The sequence below is a fragment of the Mesoplodon bidens genome (assembly GCF_964165515.1).
Source record: "Mesoplodon bidens genome assembly, chromosome: 1".
In the NCBI taxonomy this organism is placed as follows: Eukaryota; Metazoa; Chordata; class Mammalia; order Artiodactyla; family Ziphiidae; genus Mesoplodon; species Mesoplodon bidens.
This window is the reverse complement of record NC_138176.1, coordinates 15,946,296-15,967,067: the sequence shown is the minus strand read 5'-3', so window position 1 is coordinate 15,967,067 and position 20,772 is coordinate 15,946,296. Positions and strand designations below refer to the sequence as shown.

Genomic DNA, 20,772 nt, shown 5'->3' with positions numbered 1-20,772 from the left:
TACGTACAGTAGGTATGAGATTTAATGTCTGGTCTTTGATTCATACATCCTGATTGTGCATTTGTTTCTGCCATTCTTTAAATGTGTGACTTTGGGTAGTTGCTTAATCCAGGCCTCCTGATCTTAGAAAGAACCCTAAAAATAGTACCTTCCACACAAAATTGTTGTGAGGCTTGAATTATATAATTCATGTATGCCACTTGGTTCACTATCTAGCCATGGGGTAGTATTTACAATATTTTAAAAACTGATACAAAATGTAAACTGACCAAGCAGAATATAGATGCCAGCCACAAACAACTGCAATCGACTAAACATTAGCTTTCTTGGCTTGAGCAAGAGAAAGCTCAATTAAATGCTGCCTTAGTTGTAATAATGATGAAAATGATTATGAAAGTGACAATGATTATGATGTTTTGACAAGATGTTACCAAATTAAGTCAGTATTATGCCCCCAATAGACACTAAACATGAGCTTTCATATAGGAACTTTATCTCTCACCTGAAGTTTTAAAATTCTATTGTAATATTAATATGAAACATATTAGACCTCATATTAAGAAGACATAAAAAAATCTTATGCTTTAAATCTGTTTCTGTTTAGTTCACATTCAAATAGAATTTTAATTAAGCCTCGAAGCTTTTCTTGCCCAAAGAAGATATACATTTATACAAAGTAATTTAAAAGTGCTATGTTTGCTAATTTTAAACTAATGTATTTTCTTGAAGTAAGGACTTATTACCACATAATTTTCTATATTTATTGATCCTTTTTTATTATATGTAAATATAATTAAGATGCATTTTAACATTCTTTGTCAAAGCTCTTTTATTTATTCCTGTTAATAGACATAATTGTCACATGAATCTTTAAGGAATATGTTAAAAGATATTTCCTCCTTAGCTATAACTTTTATGTTTCACTTAAATTTCTAACCCCTACATTTTACAGATCATAGGCAAAATTTCAACACAGAATTTATTGTATATAATGTCCTATGTTAGTATTTTGAGACACACATTAAAAAAAAACTTGGGAGATGCCCGTTGGACTCTGCTACCATTCAGATTTGTAAAATAAATTCTTTGTCTTGATGGCAGATATACTTGATACTGTTATGTAGATATTAAAAATTTTTTTTTTTTACTATTTTCCTTAGCTTGCCAGTGTAATGGACATAGCACTTGCATCAATAATAATGTATGCGAACAGTGTAAAAATCTTACCACAGGAAAACAGTGTCAAGACTGCATGCCAGGTTATTATGGAGATCCAACCAACGGAGGACAGTGTACAGGTAATTATTTTTTCTTTCACTTCAGTGTATTTTTACTACAGAAAAGAAAATTAAGAAAGATATGCCTCTTGTGGAAAATATATTTTATTAAAGAAGTTTTTTTCCATTAAGTCTCAATATTTTTGGAAGGTAATATATATTAGGGACTATGAACTATAAGAATTCTGTGATATACTAGCTTTAAGAAAATCTTACTTTTTCTTATTTCAAAATGAATACATGATTACTATAGGAAATTTACCAAATGCAGATAAATTAAAGTTAAAAATTACCTGTAATCTTACTATTCTAAAATAATCACTGCTGATAATTTGTTTTTTAATAATAGTAAGTTATCACTTTACATTTTACTTTAGGAATAAGAAATAAAGGTTTTGTGTATGCCTTACATCACTTAAGTTTTTTTTTTTTTTTTTTTTTTTTTTTTTTTTAACAGGGTGATAGTATAACAAGGTTTAAGAGAATGAGTTTAGAATCAGTCCTTGGCTGAAATTCCCGCTCTGCCACTGTTTAAATGTATGGCTTCAGTTAATTCACTTAGCATCTCAGTGCTTCATTTTTCTCATATGTAGAAGGAAGATGATAATACTTCTCTGGATTATTGTAAATATCAAATGTGATCATATGTAATAGAGTCACATATAATAGGAATTGAAGCACATTAAAAGAGCATTATAAGAGCTAACTATTATATTAATTTTTCGATCATGAAACCCTTCTTTTCTCTATTTTCTTCTCTGTCCTGCTGCTTCTTTCTCCTACTTTTTAAAAAAGAAAATTTGGTCTTTCTTTAACAAATTTCCTTAAAATTTTTTTTTTCAGTAATACTTCCTTATTTCTAGATTAGTCCTTGTTCCTTAAATCTTTAATCTACTTTGTCTAAATGGAATAGCCTGTAGAGCACTCACAGAAAAGCCTCAGTTGTTGGCTGTGATAAGATGAGAAATCTTTATAGAGAGAGTTGGGCCTGGGCCTTTAGATAAAACTTTTTAACACTACCTGCATGTTAAAGCCACCTGGAGAGCTTTTAAAAAATACGGATGTCTGGGTCAATCCCTAAAATAATTAAATCAGTCTCTTAGTTTATCGTGAGGTGATTCTTGGTTCTTTTCAAAGGCTTCCTAAATGATTCTAATATACACTCAGGGTTGAGAAACACAGAATGATGAGCTGTGCCTTAGAGTCAACAAAACTGCTCTGGTAATAGCAGGTTTGGTGCTGATTGAAATTTTGTCATATGGAAAGCTCTGCCCTGATTGAGGCTGTAATACACAAATTGTTTGACGCTTGCATTTTCTGTGTTCTAGGCACTGTACTCATAGCTTATATTCATTATCTCATTTCAGCTGTACAACAACTGTATGGGAGAAGTCACAATTATCTCCATTTTACATACAACCAAATATACAAAGAAGTTAAGTAAAATACCCAGATCATACTGCTAATAAGAGGAAGAAAATGTCTGATTCTTAGGCCTAACTCTTAACTATTAATGCAGAAGTGGTGTTCATATGGACAGGGAGGATCCAGTAGCCCTTATTAGCCAAAAGCCACAGCTTAGTGCTGTGTTCATTGTATACAGAAGCAGCAGTAGAGATGTGTACAACGGAATCCACAAAGTGTAGACCTTATTACATAGTGGAGTCATAGTATTTTGTTATTTTATGTTTATTAAGTAAAAAGGTAAGGATTTTGGAGCCATCCTGGTTTCCAAAAAGCTTTTTACTACTGAATTTTCTATAGCCAAGAATTTCATTGGACAAAAAGTGTATTTCAGATAGATTATTTATGTTATATATCTATAAATGTTTTGTTTCCATAACTTTAAGACAAAAACACGCCTGGGTTGTTTTTTTTCCACATTGCAATTTATATGTGTTTGCAGCCTTTCATATATTTAATATACAATTGTTGTTTTAATTTACTTTTATGAAAATGATTTCATTTACAGTCTCCAAATTATTTTAATGCCTATATAATAGTCCATGGGGATTTTGTGAAGTAATTTACTTCATATACTTCTGTTATTTATATATTGCTTCCAACTATCACCCCATTTTTAGCATTTTTAAAATTTGAGGTCAAATTCACATAGCATAACAGTAACCATTTTAGGTATACAATTCAGTGGCATTTACTACATTCATAATATTGTGCAACCATCGCCTCTGTCAAGTTCCAGAAAATTTCCTTCCCTCCAAAAGAAAATGCCATACTTATTAAGCAGTCATCCCAGTCCCTGGCAGTCACTAATCTGCTCTCTTTCTTTATAAATTTACTTATTCTGGATATTTCTTGTAAATTGGATCATAAAATATGTGACTTTGTGACTGGCTTCTTTTACTTTGCATAATGTTTTTAATGTTCATTCTTGTTGTAGCATCTATCAGTACTTCATTCCTTTTGGTGGATGAATATTATTCCATTGTATGGGTATATCACAATATTTTTACACATTTATTCATTGATAGACATTGGCTTTTTTTCCACCTTTTGGCTATTTTGAATAGTGCTGCTATGAACATTATTGCACAAGTTGTTTTTGAATACAAGTTTTTAGTTATTTTGTATATGAACTAGGAGAGGAATTGCTGGATCATATAGCAATTTTATGTTTAACTTTTTGAGGAACTGCCAAATTGTTCAAGTTGTTTTCCATGGTGGTTGCACGATTTTACATTCCCACCAGCAATGTGGAGGATTCCAGTTTCTCTACATCCTTGCCAACAGTTGTTATTTTACATTTTCAGAAACTTTTAGCCATCCTAGTAGGTGTAAAACTATTTCTCATTGTAGTTTTGATTTGCATTTCCCTAATGACTAGTGATGAAGTTGTTGGCCGTCATGTTTTTTTTGGGAGAAATTTCTATTCCAGTTCTTGCCCATTTTAGAACAATTTTAAAAACTGTGGTAAAATGTACATAATATAAAATTAGCCATTTTAACCATTTTTAAGTGTGTAGTTCAGTTTCATTAAGTACATTCACATCGTTGTGCAACCATCATTACTATCCATCTCCAAAACTTTTTCCATCTTGCAAAGCTAAAACTGTATAACCATTAAATAATAACTCTTCATTCCCCAACACCGGCCCCTGACAGCCACTATTTTACTCTTTTTCACTATGAATATGATTACTCTAGACACCTCAAATAAGTGGAATTATCCAGCATTTGTCCTTAATGATTGGTTTTTTTCAGTTAGCATAATGTCTTCAAGGTTCTTTCATATTGTAGCATGTGTCCTTCCTTTTTATTGCCGAATGATATTCTGTTGTATGTATATACCACATTTTTTAAATCCATGCATCCATTGATGGATGCTTGAGTTGCTTCCACCTTTTGACTATTGTAAATAATACTGCTATGAATATGGGTGTACAAATATTTGTTTGAGTCTTTTTGTCTTTTCATGTGCATATTGGCCACTTGTATATCTTCGGTGTAATGTCTTTTCGAGTCCTTTGTTCATTTTTTAAATTGGGTTATTTGGTTTTGTTGTTGTTGAATTCTAAGAGTTCTTCATATATTCTAGTTATGAGGTCCTTATCAGATAAATGATTTGCAAATATTCTCCCATTCTGTAGGTTGTCTTTTCACTGTCTAGACAGTGTCCTTCAAAGCACCAAAGTTTTAAATTTTGATGAAGTCCAGTCTATCTCTTTTTTCTTTTGTTGCTTGTGCTTTTGGTGCATATCTAAGAATCCATTGCCAAATGTAATGTCATGAAGATTACCAAAGTACTATTTTAATTTTTTGCCAACATAGGCAAAAGGAACGTTTGAATAAGTATATTAGCTAAAAACTTTTAAATTAAAATAGTAAGTTTTATCATTCCACCAGGCATAGTGCTTTTAGAAATATGTTTCCCTTTGGGGATGATACTTCTCTGCTAGATTTAAGACTAATTCAGTTATTTCATATTATTTTTGTTGCTGACATTATACATGTGGAAAGCTGAGGTACAATGCAATAGAAAACTAAAAAGAATGAAAGATAAATACCTTTCTTATTCACTGTTGCACATTCCCTGGTAGTTTATGAAGCTTTAAACAATTCCTTATAGTTTCCTTATTTCCTAAATTTGGCAAAATAGTATTTTTCTGTCTATGACTTTTCTACAGTGATGTGATATATGAAATTCATTTTTATTTCTTAGGGCCACATTAGCAATCTAACTAAATTAACAATATGTCACATGTGGTGAATTATATTTAATGTGGCAATGGCTAAAATCAATTTATAAAATATGAGAAGTAAAAGTGTTCTACTATTTTTTCATTTTTAGTTCACTTTATTGAGAAAAGTTCATTTTTTCATTAGTAGTTGCACGTATTAAAATGGTGATGTTAAGGGAAATAAGGAAATAGATTTATATTTGAATGGTAAGGCTTTAAATGTACTGCAGATTTAGATATTCTTTTAAAAAGTTGGCCTACTAAAGCCATTTAACTACGTTGTCAATATGTAAATGTACTTGTAGACTTCCTTCAGATTGTTTTTAAACTGTGTTATATTTATAGCTCTTCTGTTAGTACAATTATTGAAAGTGCTTTATTATTAAAATTATTTTATTTCTTACTAATGTTCAGGAAGATTCTCTGTTACAAACTTGCTCTGACATTGGTTATCTATCTCTCTATCTATCTATCTATCTATCTATCTGTCTTTGTAGCTATAAAAGAATATAACATTGTTAAGAGTTTGGGCTTTGGAATTATACTGATTGGGTCCATATTCTGGCAATGGCACTGTCACCTTGGATAATTATTTAACCTCTTAGTGTCTCACTTTCCTCACCTGCAAAATGCAGCTAATTTAATTTACTGTGAGACTTAAATAAACATATGAAATAATTTGTATTTCCAGCAAATGTTAACTCCATAATGCCAACTATTATTGCAAATTATTATTGTTCCTATTTATAACATCATTAGGCTTAAGTATGTTAATATAAATGTGTGAATCAGACTTTTGGGACAGTATTATTTTTGCCATGTTATCTCCAATTTAACATAAATTTTAGTAAAAGAAAATAAATGAAAGTTTCATTGAATAGAGTAACAGCTCAATGTGCTACAACAGCTCAACACTCAATATGCTGTACTACTTTGCGATGAAGGATTACCCTTGAATTCCACAATTACTGACTACTTACTATATGCAAAGTAGTGTGTTAGGACTTACTAAAATTTATAGATGGTTGACTTGAACAGCACAGATTTGAACTGCGCAGGTCTACTTATACACAGACTTTTAAATAATAAATACTATAGTACCACAGTATCCACGGTTTGTTGAATCTTGTGTATAGAAGATGCAGAACTGTGTATAGGAGGAACCTGGTATATGGAGGAACTGCATATATGGAGGGCCAACTATAAGTTATACAGGATTTTTCTATTGCACAGAGGGTTGGTGTCCCTAACCCCCTCCCTATTCAAGGGTCAACTGAACATTGTGTAGGTGCTGTAATAGTGTTACGTAGAAGTTGAACGATAGAATCAGGGACAAAGAGGTTAATTTTAATGGGAGGATCTGGGTAGGCCCTTGAGAGTTGAGGCAATTTGCATGCTTCAATTTTCTGTAATTATTATTAGCTGCATGTTTTTCATTATAACTTGTTCTAAATGTAAGAAACTAAGCTATAATGTTATTAATCTTAAAAATATTTTAATATCTTTACATGTATTGTTTTGTTTAATTACTCATAAAAAATGGACTATAAGAAAAAAGCTCCCCATATGAAGTATACAGACATTTAAAAAATTTCAGTCTTGTATGACTAATAGTTTTCTTCATCTTGGTCTTACGTTTTCAGTTACTTTATTGTAAGATATCTAATGGGTTTGGTTGGTGTTATGAATAAATTCTTTTCCTTTAACATTGAATTCATAACTGCTTTTAGTAAAATGTAATTTTGTATTTATTTATGACTTTTAGTTCATTTTATTATTCTTTTTCTAGGTTCTTAAATAGTATATGATTTTCTTTCTATATTTTTTACTTTTAATAGTGATAAAGAAACTCTTAGTTTCCAGGTTGAGGAAAAAAAAGTCCTTTCAACATAGTAACAGTTCTGTTTTTACCTTTGTTTCTTATTAGCAAAACTTATGTTTTTCTTTTTAGCATATTATTAATATCTGTCCATAACAGGCTTTTACAGAAATATTTAAAACTTTAATAAACACACTGGGCTATGACACAGATATTCTCTGAGACTTGAGGGTGGTAAAGAAGATAAGTGAACTCTTCTTTCTCTCTACTAGGATGGGAGATTTTTTTCATTTTAAACCCTTCTTACATATTGCAGATTGTTCAGAGAAGCTGAAAGTTTATAACCAAATGAACTTGAGCATTTCTTAAAATAAATGTAAGAAGTTTAATTCTCTGAAAATGGAAGCATTGACCTGAATAATCTAAAAATGCAGATAAATGAAAATCACTTGATATGGAAATCTTGTTTTTATTAATTACTTTGACACAGCAAAGTTGAAAGTTTGTATTTTCTGAGTACACCATTATCATCCTGTGTGGCAGAGAAAAACCAATCTGAGATTTTAAATATTTCAAAGAATGGCCCTTAAATGAATAATTATATAATCACATATAGCTATTTAGTATATGATATAGTCATGAAGTTATACTTTGATCTAAAATTCTCTTCAGAATGACATTTTTATGTAGATTTAAGAAAACAAGAGTGCCTTTTAAAATCATATAGAACTGCCTGTTTCAACTGCATGATTAAACAAAGTCTTTATTGCATAGGTTCTATAATATTTGTAGCTAGTTTCTCTTCTCTGTATACTAATTTTTTGAAACTTTGTTTTCCTTGTAGAAGTGTTTCTCTGTGTCAGATTGCTCAGTAACCCTGTTTTCTTTATCTACTCCATCTTTTCAAACTCTTTTCATCCTTTTTGTTCTCAAAAAGGAATGTTAAGGATTAGAAGAACTGTGTTTATGAAAACTGTTTGGCCCTGACATTGTCAGCTATTTTAGAATGACCTTTGATTGTGGGTTATTAGAAGATGCAGTTTACTACTCTTTTCTCTTAGATTCCTTTTGCAAGAACTGTCTGTGGGCTGAGTCTCGTGAAACTGCTAGAGATATTAGTCACTGAACTTTTAAGTGCTGGGGAACTTTGCCATGCATGGCTTACTTTGACACCTTTCTGAAGATCTCCTTTCCTACTTTTTATTTGCACAAAGTTCTACTTTCCACCTATCCTAACTTAAAATAAATTTTTACTTCGACTTTTGGCATTGGGTTAGTGGTATTTAGGCTCCTAGACTTGATGTTATAGACTATCTCCATCTCTGATTTATCAGTTTTGACCATGAAGTGTGTCACTTGAATGTTTTCTTTTCATTAGTAAGTTCACGAATATATCTCTTACGGAATTAAACAAAAAACTATTCAATGGTTTTAGGTCTACAAGTACAATACTTACCTATTTGGGGCAAGATAGAAACCATTATTTTATCTAAGTGTTCAATATTTCTCTTTAATTTCACTTGATGTGATGCTTATCATCATGTATTGCTTTAGGTTTTATGTTACAAGGATCTGGCACTATTGTTTTTTTTTAATAAGTAAGGTAAGATAATTTAATTTAAAAATAAAAATGGCTCTTACCCTAATCTACAAAGGTTGAGGAATTCCTATTAGCTTCAAATGACAGGCCTAGGATGAAAAAAAGTAAGGGGTGAATTTAAAGTGGGACATACTTCTTGTATTCTAAAACATATAAAACATTTAGTTAGTATATTACAGAAAACTAGAGGTTAACTAAGAAACTCTAAGCATGTACTTACCTTGTCCTGATATTTAAAGATTTTTTAAAAACCAAAATCAAGCTGAATACCAATTTGCATACACACTTTTTCATATCTCAAAAACTACTTAGTGATGGTAGGGTAGTTAATTATATATTAGAAATGCCTAGAGCAGGTGTAAAAAAGCACCAGCATAAATATTCCCTTAAATATTTCATAAACATATTAAAATCCTCCTTAACATATTATTTAAGAAGAAATGCCTTTTCTTCAAATGTTCATTTTTATATATTAGGATATGAATGCGAGTATTTGCATTTCCCTTAATCACATATAATTTTTTATACCTTTTATCTTGCTTTTTCTTTAAAGGCCAATTTACTGATTTTATAATAATCACAGTCTATACTTGTAGGCTTTAAAGCAAGTATATAAACATTTAATTGTATGTTTAGTGAATAGTGCAGCCTACTTTATTAAGCAATTTTAACTTATTTTTTGACTTCTTATTTAGCATTTCTGTACAGGCCACTATTATTCAAATCAATGTTTATAAACTGAATTCAGTAACTTTATTCTTTAAAAAATGCTCTCACTTCACCCGCATTTTGTTAATGGTAATACAGTTCTTTTTGGGCTCAATTTCAATGGTACCTTTGATTCCTTCCTTTTCTTCAACCCTTGTATTCTGTCCCAAGCTGATTCTGACTCTGCACTGTCTCTGACACCTATCTCTGCCTTTGTATTCCATTACCTTTATTAGTTTAGGCCCCCATGATTCCTCTTCTCTTCCACTGCTGTTGGATGTTACAGATTACCTAAAATGGAATAGGTTCTTATTAAGTATTTGTTGAATTAATGAATGATTACCCTCTGTATATGCAATCTCTCCATTTGTAATCCACCCTTTTATCTCTTTTATGAGAAGATAAAGACATAGTTTTCTTCCCCAAAACATTCATTGATTTTTATGACCATTTCCAAAATCTTTCATTGCCTCCAAAGTGTCTGTGAAATAAATTAAAACCTCCTTGACAAGACGTTCAAGGCCTTTTATGCTCTGACCCAGAGTGATTTTTCTGGTTTCATATCCTACCATGTCTCTCATATTCTACCACACCTTTACTTCTCTTTTTCTCTGTGTCCACATTTAAGATATTAACATTTTCCTTGTCAGCCAAACTCCAAGCATTATATTAAAACCATATATAACTAATATTTAATGGTATTTTATTCATACCAGGAACATTGCTAAGAACTTTGCCTAAATTTTTTCATATTCTCCAAAGCATTTTGTCAAGTATATACTATTATGTCAATTTTATAGAGGAGTAAACCAAAGATATAGGCCTAAAGAGTCATGTTAAAGGTTAAGCCAGCAAGTGATGGAACCAGGATTGAAATGTGAACTACCACTCTTGTACTCCAAAGCAAGTATGTGCTTACGTCTTTGAATCTCAGATATACTCAGTGGTCAGCTCTAATTCATTTTGAAGCCATAATATTGAACTGCCATTGTCTAGTTGTGTCTACCTTTACCTTAGCTTAGCCCACTGTAGCAATTTCTAAATAGGTCAGCCTCACTTTCTTTTAGTTGATCCTTTATTCTGTATCTAGGACATTCACAATATTGTATTCCTTTTCAACTCATATCAAACCACTCCTTCATATAAACCCAACTGTTTACCCATTTTTCCCATTTTTGCTTCCCTGGACACTACTGTGCCTCTGGACTCCATTACTCATTTTTCAAATCTCAACTCGGGAAATTTCAGCCTGAAAACTTGTAATGCCCCTCCTAACTTCAGGCAGTGTTGGTACCTCCATGGTGATAGCCATCAGTGTTTTTGTAAGTCATTGTTCACTTATCTTTCTAAGTAGGATGTGAACTTCTTGATGAGAAAAGTTTTGTCTTAGTTGGTTTTTTAAAAATCATTTTTACATTACCTTTGTGATGCTATTACATAAGTAGTAGTACTGTGCTTGGTATATAGTTAGCCCATTGCTATATTAATATTACTAAGAAAATATAATATTTGTGTCATATGATGTACTCATTTTCATATGGTCTAAGAGAAAATGTAATTCAGACTTTCTAGCTAGGTGGGTTTCACGTTTCAACCAATATTTTCACTTTAGAGCAAGAGGTAAAAAGTAGCTTACTATTTTTCTCAGGTTGATTTTTCTTTCTTTTATTTTTCAGTAATAGAAGCAGAAGTGAAGCAATATTGGTTCCAAAGTCTGTGTTTTATTTTGTTCTAAATGAGGATTAGTTTTAATAATTACCAATGGTGTTTCATTCTATACTCATAACTTATTGAGCAATAATCCAATATTTTGTACATAAATTTTTCATTAAATACTGATGAGAAGTTATATGAAGTTTAGATAAGGAAGAAAATGAAATTTATATAATTCCTTTCAGTTTCTAGTTTTTCTAGAGAAGATAAATAGAATATTGGTGTCTGACTTCTCAAAGCTTACCATCTACATTTCACTTCACTCTATTAATTTTGGGGTCATTTTAACAAAATGTGTTACCTATAAATGTTTTTAGCTAACTTCAAAATATCTATTTCAGTATACCATATAATTTGTATTTTAAATGATCTTAAGGTATATTTTGTTTATTTTTCTATCTGCCAGCAGCTAATTCTTTCAAGTTTAAAGCTGTATTGTGCTTATATGAATCCCATTGTTGGTAACTGTAGGCATTAGGGTAATTATTCACATAGGATGATTGGTTTTTCTTGAAAAAATAGAGACTAATATTTTCTTGAGAAATGGAATCATTATTTTACATATTGTTAACAACATCCCTTCTACTCAGAAATATAGAAACTAAACCCTTAATAACATATGGGAAAAACAAAGAACTCTTCAAATAAAGTTGTTGACATAATGTTATTATTGACGTACAAGTAAAAGACATAAAAATATATTTTATTATCTATTTTTAAAGTGTAGAAATGTTTAATATTTTCAAAATTGTAAAAGGTCTTAATTTCAGGGGGGACATAATTTAACACAGAAAAGTTGTAAGGATATTCAATAAGTTCCCTCAGATTTCTTCTTTCTCTCCCTATCTCTCAATTAAGCATTGCAGACTTGATATCCCTCTATTCCTTAAAGATTTTAGGGTTTATTTTTTAAAAGTTGGGAATTCTCTTAACAACATTATAATTATAGAAATTAGGAAATTAACATTGATGCATACTGTTATTAAACATAGACCTTACCAATTGTCCCAACATTGTTCTTCAGAGCAAAAGAAAATTCAAGATTACTAGTTGCATTGATTTGTGTGTCTCTTTAGACTTTAATCTGGAACATTTCTTGAGTCTTTCTTTTTATGTAATGACATTGACATTTTTTAGGAATACAGGTATTCCCTGCTTTTCAGATGTTCATAAACATTTGGTTAAAGTGGTGTCTGCCAGATTTCTTCACTATAAAGTCACTGTTTTATCCTTTAATGAAAAAATATCTTTAGGAGATACTATGAGACCATGTGAATATCATGTTACTTCTCAAACTTTTACTCACTAGTCTTGTGATTTTTACCAAACAGAGATTTTCTGATTCCATCATTCTTTCTACAATAATTAGTTAGCTTTCTTATACAATGAAAAGCTTTGTCTTCTCTAGTTTGTCTGTCTGTGAATCTTATCTATGTATTCATCTGTGCATCTATGTATTTATCTATGTATCTATGCATCTATGTTTCTATCTATCTATCTATTTATCTATCTATCATTCTTTGAGCATTTCCTTATGTTTTTGGCACTCATCTTGTACCTTTCCTGGCCTAACTGGAAGCTGGCATTTCTCAAGCATCCCTTGTTCCTTTATTGGGCATTTTGCTACAGGGCCATCAGTGTTTATGGATCATGCTAGCAGACAGAACTGGAAAATAGATGTATGTATACATAACAGACACCAGTAAATTCTCATACATACATATAAACACATCAGTGCCCATTTCTGTATCTACCTGTACTCTATAGTAAAATCCATGAGTTCACACTAATCCCTCTCATTTCCTATCCCTTACTACAGGGTTCATTCTATCCTTCCTCCTTTCCAAATTTTTAATTTCCTTCTCTGACAGCAAATAATCTAACTTTAGTTATTGACAATAAATATATTTTTATTTATATCAATAAAAATATATTTATTTTTATATACCAAAGTTTCGTATGTATTCAGGTCATTTGTAAATCTTCTATTCTACTCCACTGATCTGTTTGCCTATTGATGTGCCAGTATCACAGTGTTTTAATTTCAGAGGGCTTATGAATGTTTGAATGTCTATTAGAACTAGTCCCCCACCCCCATTTTTAGCTTTTCTTTTTTAGTGTTTTCCTGGCTATTCCTGAATGCATATTTTTCTATGTGATTATTATTATCAATTTATCAAGTTCCACTAAAAAATGTTAGTATTGTTGAGATTGGGTTAGATTTATAAACTAATTCAAATAGAACTGACATTTTTATGATATTGGTTTTTTTTTTCAAGAACAATGTGTGTCTTTCCATTTTTTCACAACTACTTTTATGCCTCCCATGCGTTTTGCATATTTTTTGTTAAAATTTATTCCTAGTATTTTATCTTATTCATTACAATTATAAATAAGATTTTATATCCTTTACCTGGTTATTGTTAGAGGGCTATTGATTTCTGCATATTAATTTTTAAATTTATTATCTTACTGAATTCCTTATTGTTTTAATTTGTTTTAACACTGATTCTCTAGGGTTTCCAGGCATACTATCATATCATTTACAAATAGAGATATTTTCACTTTTTTCTAGTCCTTACACATCAATTTTTCATGTATAATTACATTGGTTAATATCTCTAATACAATTTTAAGAGTAATAGATCTATTGGTGAATCTTGCCTTATTCCTGATCTTAGTGGACGAAAAGCTTCCAGCGTTTTCTTATTAAGCAAGATACTGGCTATTATATATATATGTGTGTGTGTATATTTATATATATATATATATATAAAATATATATACACACATATACATATGTTTATGTGTGTGTGTGTGTATAATTATGCTAAGAAAGTATCCTTGAATTACTATTTTATTGAATGTTTTATCAGGAATGGGCATTGACTTTTGTCAAAGACTTTTTAGCATGTGCGTAGATAATCATTTTTTTATTTTTAGATTCGATAACATGGTGTATTAATGAATTTCTTAATAATGAATCAACCTTTCAATCTTAGTACTTATATTTGGTGTATTTACTGAATAGGTTATTATCATTGATGTTTTCAGGTTAGTTTCAGCTTTCAAACCATTAAAAAAGTACATTATATATTTGAAATTAAAAAGCATATATGGTCAAGAGTGTTACATGTTATCTATATGTGCCATCCACACATCTATATTGTCTATCAAGAAGTTGAAAGAATCTCAGGATATAATTCTTTACTACTTACTAGATGTATAAATGTGGACTTTTTTTTTTTCATTTCTTTGAGGCTATTCTATCAAATGAGTATAATACATATGGTGTAAAGATTGAATAGGTAATGTGTGTGAAAGTACTTTGGAAATAGTGCATTCATATATGGTTGAGAAATATTGTTCTTGTCATTAACCTACTTCATGTTTTATATTTTTAACATAATGAATACTCAACGACTTTTTTCAGATGATTTGATTCATTGATTAATAACTATTCAAAACAACCTTTAAAAACAATCTTATTGAAAACTGCAGATTTAAAAACAGATGCAATAAAAATTCAATAAATTGGAATTTAAGAATTTGAACTTAAGGCAAGTAGTAATTTTTGGTGGTAGAACTGAATGTGGGAAAAATGCCTGGTATTTCATTGGTATTGAGGTTTGGTTTGTGAATAGATTCTAATAATATTTGTCATTCTTGCCTCATCTGTAGCCCAGGGTATTAACATTTTGCCCTACTTTTTTAGATGAATGAAAACTTCAGATTAAAGAAATAAGTAAAATTTAAAGGATTTAAAAACTTTAATGGTAGTCATTAGGCATGTTCAAGAAATTTATCTTGCTAGAGTTAGAAAATGAAATATGACTAAAGTTATTCTTTATCAAAGCTAAACACAAGGTATTAAAAATACAATTCCAGAAGAGTTGGGTTGAAATTTATTTTGGTCAAATATTTTCATTGCTTATGCTTAACCCTCTTCTATCAAAAAAGAAAAAACCAAAACCTTGTTTGTTTTAAATGAGATTTGTGTTTTGAACATTCAGTCAGAATGAAGAATTGACAAGTTATGTGTTTCCAGGCTTTGTGGTTATAGGTCAGGGGTTGGCAATTTTTTTTTTTCTCTGAAGGATCAGGTAGTAAATATTTTATTTTTTGTGATCCAGGTACAGGTATGGTTGCTGCTTTGCTGCTGCCTCCTCTTGTTCCGTTTCCTTTTCCTCCAGCTTCACCTTCTTCTTCTTCTCCACAATCCTTTGAAAATGTAGAAACCATTCTCAGCTTATGGGCCATAAAAAATAGGAAGTGAGGACTTGCCGTCACGATATAGTTTACTGACCCTTAGAACAGATGGTTAGAGTTTCTCCTCATTTTTCAATATGTTAGAGGGCTTTGAAATATAAAATATGAATCTTAATAGCCCTCTTGGCACTTTATGACTCTCCAACCTGTAACTTAAATCCTTAAAACAGTACCATTTACTTGGCAGTTCCAGTCCTTAAGTTCTAGATTCTTGTTCACCATCATATATTCTCAGACTAGTTCTAGAGCAGTGCCTTTCACCCAACAGCGTTCAACAAATACTGGAACAAGGACTGAATAACTGAGTTTCACTGTGCTTTATTTATTGGAGAAAGAACCATTTCTTAATTTCTCATTTACTCTTTATTTAGGCAAATATGGGTGTCCAATATCCTAAGTAAACAAAATAATCTCTGTAAGTCAAATGACATATTTTAAAGTATGAGACTTGTCGTCTTTCCAGGAGAGAACAAAATCATACTCTCAGCAACAGATTAATACATGGCAATAGTTGTAATTTTTGAGTTTTTAGTGAGAAAAACCAGATTGCTAAGATGTTATTGGTATCAACATTTCATGTTTATTTATATCAAAGGGAAATGGCTATGTTTTCTTTTCCCTTTTCATAAGCCACACATGATGGATATTTGGACTTAGAGCCGTAAATAAAAATATAAGTTTGAAGAATATAATTTTAAGTCATGTGGCTATTTGAACATTGTCTTTGCCAGAATTCTTACTATATTTGAAAACTAATGTAATATATCTACTAAATATCGAGTATAATTATGCTAGAAGTAAATAAAGGAAATTAAGTGGACATGATCTCCTAACTCCCAGAAGCTGTTGTATATGTGTGTGACAAATAGCAATGACATAGCAATTTAAGGACCGAGGCACATAAACTGACTTCGAAACAAGTACTGCCAATGACTATTTTTTGATTTCCTTTTCTAAAGTATATTCTTTATATACAATTTATTTGAATAACTCTTATACCATCTTTTTTTCTATCCTTATTGTTTAGTTATAGTTACAAGTTGATATTGCAAATTTATATTATAGGGAAATAGAAATACCATGTGACCTCATAATGTTCCTGTAATGTATAGCTAGGCTATAAAATCATCATCGTATAAAATTTACCAAACAAAAGGCCACAGTATGATGATTTTATAGGTGCCTATTCAGCATAAAAAGATAACCTCAAACGCTGACAACAACAGAATGATTTCAGCACCGTCATGAAGTATAAATTTTAAACAATTGAATTTAAAATACATTTGTGCCATTTTAGCCTGAAGTGTAGCACCAGAAGGGAATTCTCTCAAAATGAGTTTTCACTAAAATGTATTTTAACACAATATTTTTTCTGTCTCAGAAATTATTAAAGCTACTATACATGGATAATTCTTTAAAGAAATGCTGCAAGTGTGACTATTATCTAGTTCTGCCATAAAGGGTAAATAAAAAGTTTACCCAAGTTTTAAAATATTAATGTGCATCATTTGTTTTTTAGTGAAGTTCTGAATACAAGATAGTATTAATGTGAAACAGCAAGTTAATATTAAAAGATACTATGGTATATTCATTCACTATTTATGAAGTTACATGTTATCATTATATCTGAGTCCCTTTTTTGCTCATGATAATTTCCTTTATTCCTTGCACTTCTGCATCTTGTCATTCATTTCTAAAATTCTCACGTGTTGTGTTTCCATAGTTAATTCTACAAACTTAAAGGAAGACTATACTGATCTATTTAAATAGTCTTTATGAAAGAAAACCCACACTTTTTTTTTCTTTTTCTTTTTATTAGTTTCTGCTTTATAAAAAAGTGAATCAGTCATACATATACATCTGTTCCCACATCCCTTCCCTCTTTTTTTTTATTTTTTATTTTTTTATTTATTTTTTATTAGTTTCTGCTTTATAACAAAGTGAATCAGTCATACATATACATCTGTTCCCACATCCCTTCCCTCATACATCTCCCTCCCTCCCACCCTCCCCATCCCACCCCTCCAGGCGGTCACAAAGCACCGAGCTGATCTCCCTGTGCTCTGCGGCTGCTTCCCACTATCTATCTACCTTACGTTTGGTAGTGTATATATGTCCATGCCTCTCTTTCGCTTTGTCACAGCTTACCCTTCCCCCTCCCCATATCCTCAAGTCCATTCTCTAGTAGGTCTGTGTCTTTATTCCCGTTTTACCCCTAGGTTCTTCATGACATTTTTTTTTTTAAATTCCGTATATATGTGTTAGCATACGGTATTTGTCTTTCTCTTTCTGACTTACTTCACTCTGTATGACAGACTCTAGGTCTATCCACCTCATTACAAATAGCTCAGTTTCGTTTCTTTTTATGGCTGAGTGATATTCCATTGTATATATGTGACACATCTTCTTTATCCATTCATCCGATGATGGACACTTAGGTTGTTTCCATCTCCGGGCTATTGTGAATAGAGCTGCAATGAACATTTTGGTACATGTCTCTTTTTGAATTATGGTTTTCTCAGGGTATATGCCTAGTAGTGGGATTGCTGGGTCATATGGTAGTTCTATTTTTAGTTTTTTAAGGAACCTCCATACTGTTCTCCATAGTGGCTGTACCAATTCACATTCCCACCAGCAGTGCAAGAGTGTTCCCTTTTCTCCACACCCTCTCCAGCATTTATTGTTTCTAGATTTCTTGATGATGGCCATTCTGACTGGTGTGAGATGATATCTCATTGTAGGAAAACCCACACTTTTATGTAGAAGTTTCTTTTAGCAAAGAAAGCCTGGCTTCTTAAAAATCTACCTACTACCAAAATTTATTTTTTATGTGTGTGTAGGGTTGTATGTATTTATTTTATATTAATTATGTGTTTTTTCAAAGCAAACAATCATAAACAATTAATAAGAAGCTTAGTGTTCTAAAATATTTTATATTTTGATCAAAATCAGTGACGCATTATCTTATTTTTAAATGTGTATGAAAATCAGGAATGAAATCATTATTTCATTTTTATCAATAGAATGATTTAACTAGCTGGTGGTGTGCAGGAACACAGTAGTTCTCATTAAAGGTTTTTGAAAGGGCTAATGACATGATCAGCCTTATCTCTTGAGAATATGTCTCAGGATTGGAGAATGAGTTTTAGCCATACTGAAGGCAGAAAGATCAGTTATGTAATGTATTGGTGTCAGTAAGAGAGCATGAGTGACAGGACTTGAGTGATGTGTTATCATACTGGAAAGGAGGAGGTCAGATACAAGAAGGATCCTGCATGTAGAAACTAAACATCCCAGCTGATTGGATGTTGGGCACAATAAAGTGTGAGATTTGTGTCCTGAATAATTGGAACGCTGATCTTTAACAAAGGAATGCAAATTAAGAAAATGAAATGAGTTCCGTATGAACCAAGTTGACTATATGTAACTGTTATACTATGGAATGTTTCAGGTAGTGTTCTGGAATACTAAAACTGAGAATGATCTCAGAAAAGGATGATATTTGGGCGAATAAACAGATATGCTTTTTTACACAATATGTAAAATTATATTTTTTTATTGTTGGCAGTGGTAACAGTAGTGGAAGTAATAGTTGCATTTATTAAGTGCTTGGTATGTGCTAGGAATTTAAAATGTGTTATCTCATTTAATTCTCACTAAGTCCTGAGAGCTCCTTTCTCCTTTTGAAGACGAAAAAACTAAGACTAGTGAGGTTACATAAATTGCCCGAGGTCACATAGCTAGTGATTATAGATGTACATTTTGAAGCTGAGCTGTTTGACTCCAAAGATCTTATGCTCTTTGAAACTCATTTCATTAAGTAGATGTACCAAATTAGAAATGGAAAAAAGTCCAAAGAAGGATGAGATAAATACTTGGATCCACACTAGACTTCAGGATACCCCAAAGACTTTGAAGAGTTTCACAAAATTTTTAAATAGGTGAATTTACTTCCCCTTAATTAAAAATAACTTGTATGCTAACCCTAGTTTTTGGATGGCAAGAGGATAATCGATGGTTTACAAATAAGATAATACAACCTTCCCTGAAATGTGATGCACATGTTTGTTTGTGATGGGGAATATTCAATATCATTTTGGTTTTGACTTACAGCTTGTACATGCAGTGGACATGCAAATATTTGTCATATGCACACAGGAAAATGTTTCTGCACAACTAAAGGAATAAAAGGTGATCAATGCCAATTGTAAGTAAACATTACTTTCTAGAACTTTCATGGGTTGAATTTGTGCTGTAGAGCTAATTGTTAAAGGTTTTCCATTTTAAGTTTAGGGTTGTGTTAGTTAAGCAACCAGTATTGTTGTAAGTTATGTTTACTTGCATTTTATCAATTTTCATAAAAAATTAAGCCTTTAAAATGACAGTTTTGTGGAGCCTTCAAAACAGAGCCCATAGAATACTTGTCTTTTGTATCTCTCTGATAAAAAGAAACATTCTTATTTTTTCTGGAAAAATATCAAACCTCCATTGCTATCTTTATAAGTTTTCTCTATATCTTGTTAAATAACTGAAATCCAATGTTTCTGTGCATTTCCTTCTTTTGAATCTTTTATTATTAATTCTGATCATTATAGTCTTTTAGGCCTTGCAAGTGGTTTCTTATACTTATCTTCTTTTTCTCTGCTATTTCATTAGACATGAACCCACTCTTGTTGTTACTCTGCTTTCAGTAGTTTTATGAGTGGTTTTTGTCTTTTTATAATTTAGTTGTTATTCTCACCTACCTCCAAAAGGAGTAACTTTAAAAAGTAGTTGTTTCATGTTACTTAAATGTTTTTTCTTATCCATATTCTTCATATGTTAAAATCATTTTTATAGTTTTGAGTTGTATATATGCACTTACATTTATATTAGGTATAATATGCTGTATGACATAAACCATAAATTCCGATTATAATAATTATATAATTATTTTAAAAATTAATAAAAGATTATCCAAAACTATATGTAAAAATTTATATCCAAAGAGGTATGTTAGCCATGGAAAATGATCTTTTTGTTTGTTTTTATTTAGAACATTACATTATTTACAATAGAATTATCCTAAACATTTCAAGTTAGGTGGTTATATCTTTGACTAGTCACTGAGGTATCATAGGTTTTCAAGAGAAGGTGAGCAGAACCAGTTTTTTTTCCTTCTCCATAGTCTCCAAACTTAAAAATGAG

At 31.0% G+C, this 20,772-nt stretch overlaps 1 protein-coding gene across 1 annotated transcript in view; it reads left to right on the top strand.

Moving 5' to 3' along the window:
• ATRNL1 (attractin like 1) overlaps positions 1-20,772 on the top strand; it is a 696,121-nt gene that overhangs the window by 196,219 nt on the left and 479,130 nt on the right. The window contains exons 19-20 of the mRNA XM_081236563.1: positions 1,161-1,298; positions 19,699-19,792. Coding sequence (XP_081092689.1) covers positions 1,161-1,298; positions 19,699-19,792 — 232 coding nt within the window. The remainder of the gene's footprint in view (positions 1-1,160; positions 1,299-19,698; positions 19,793-20,772) is intronic.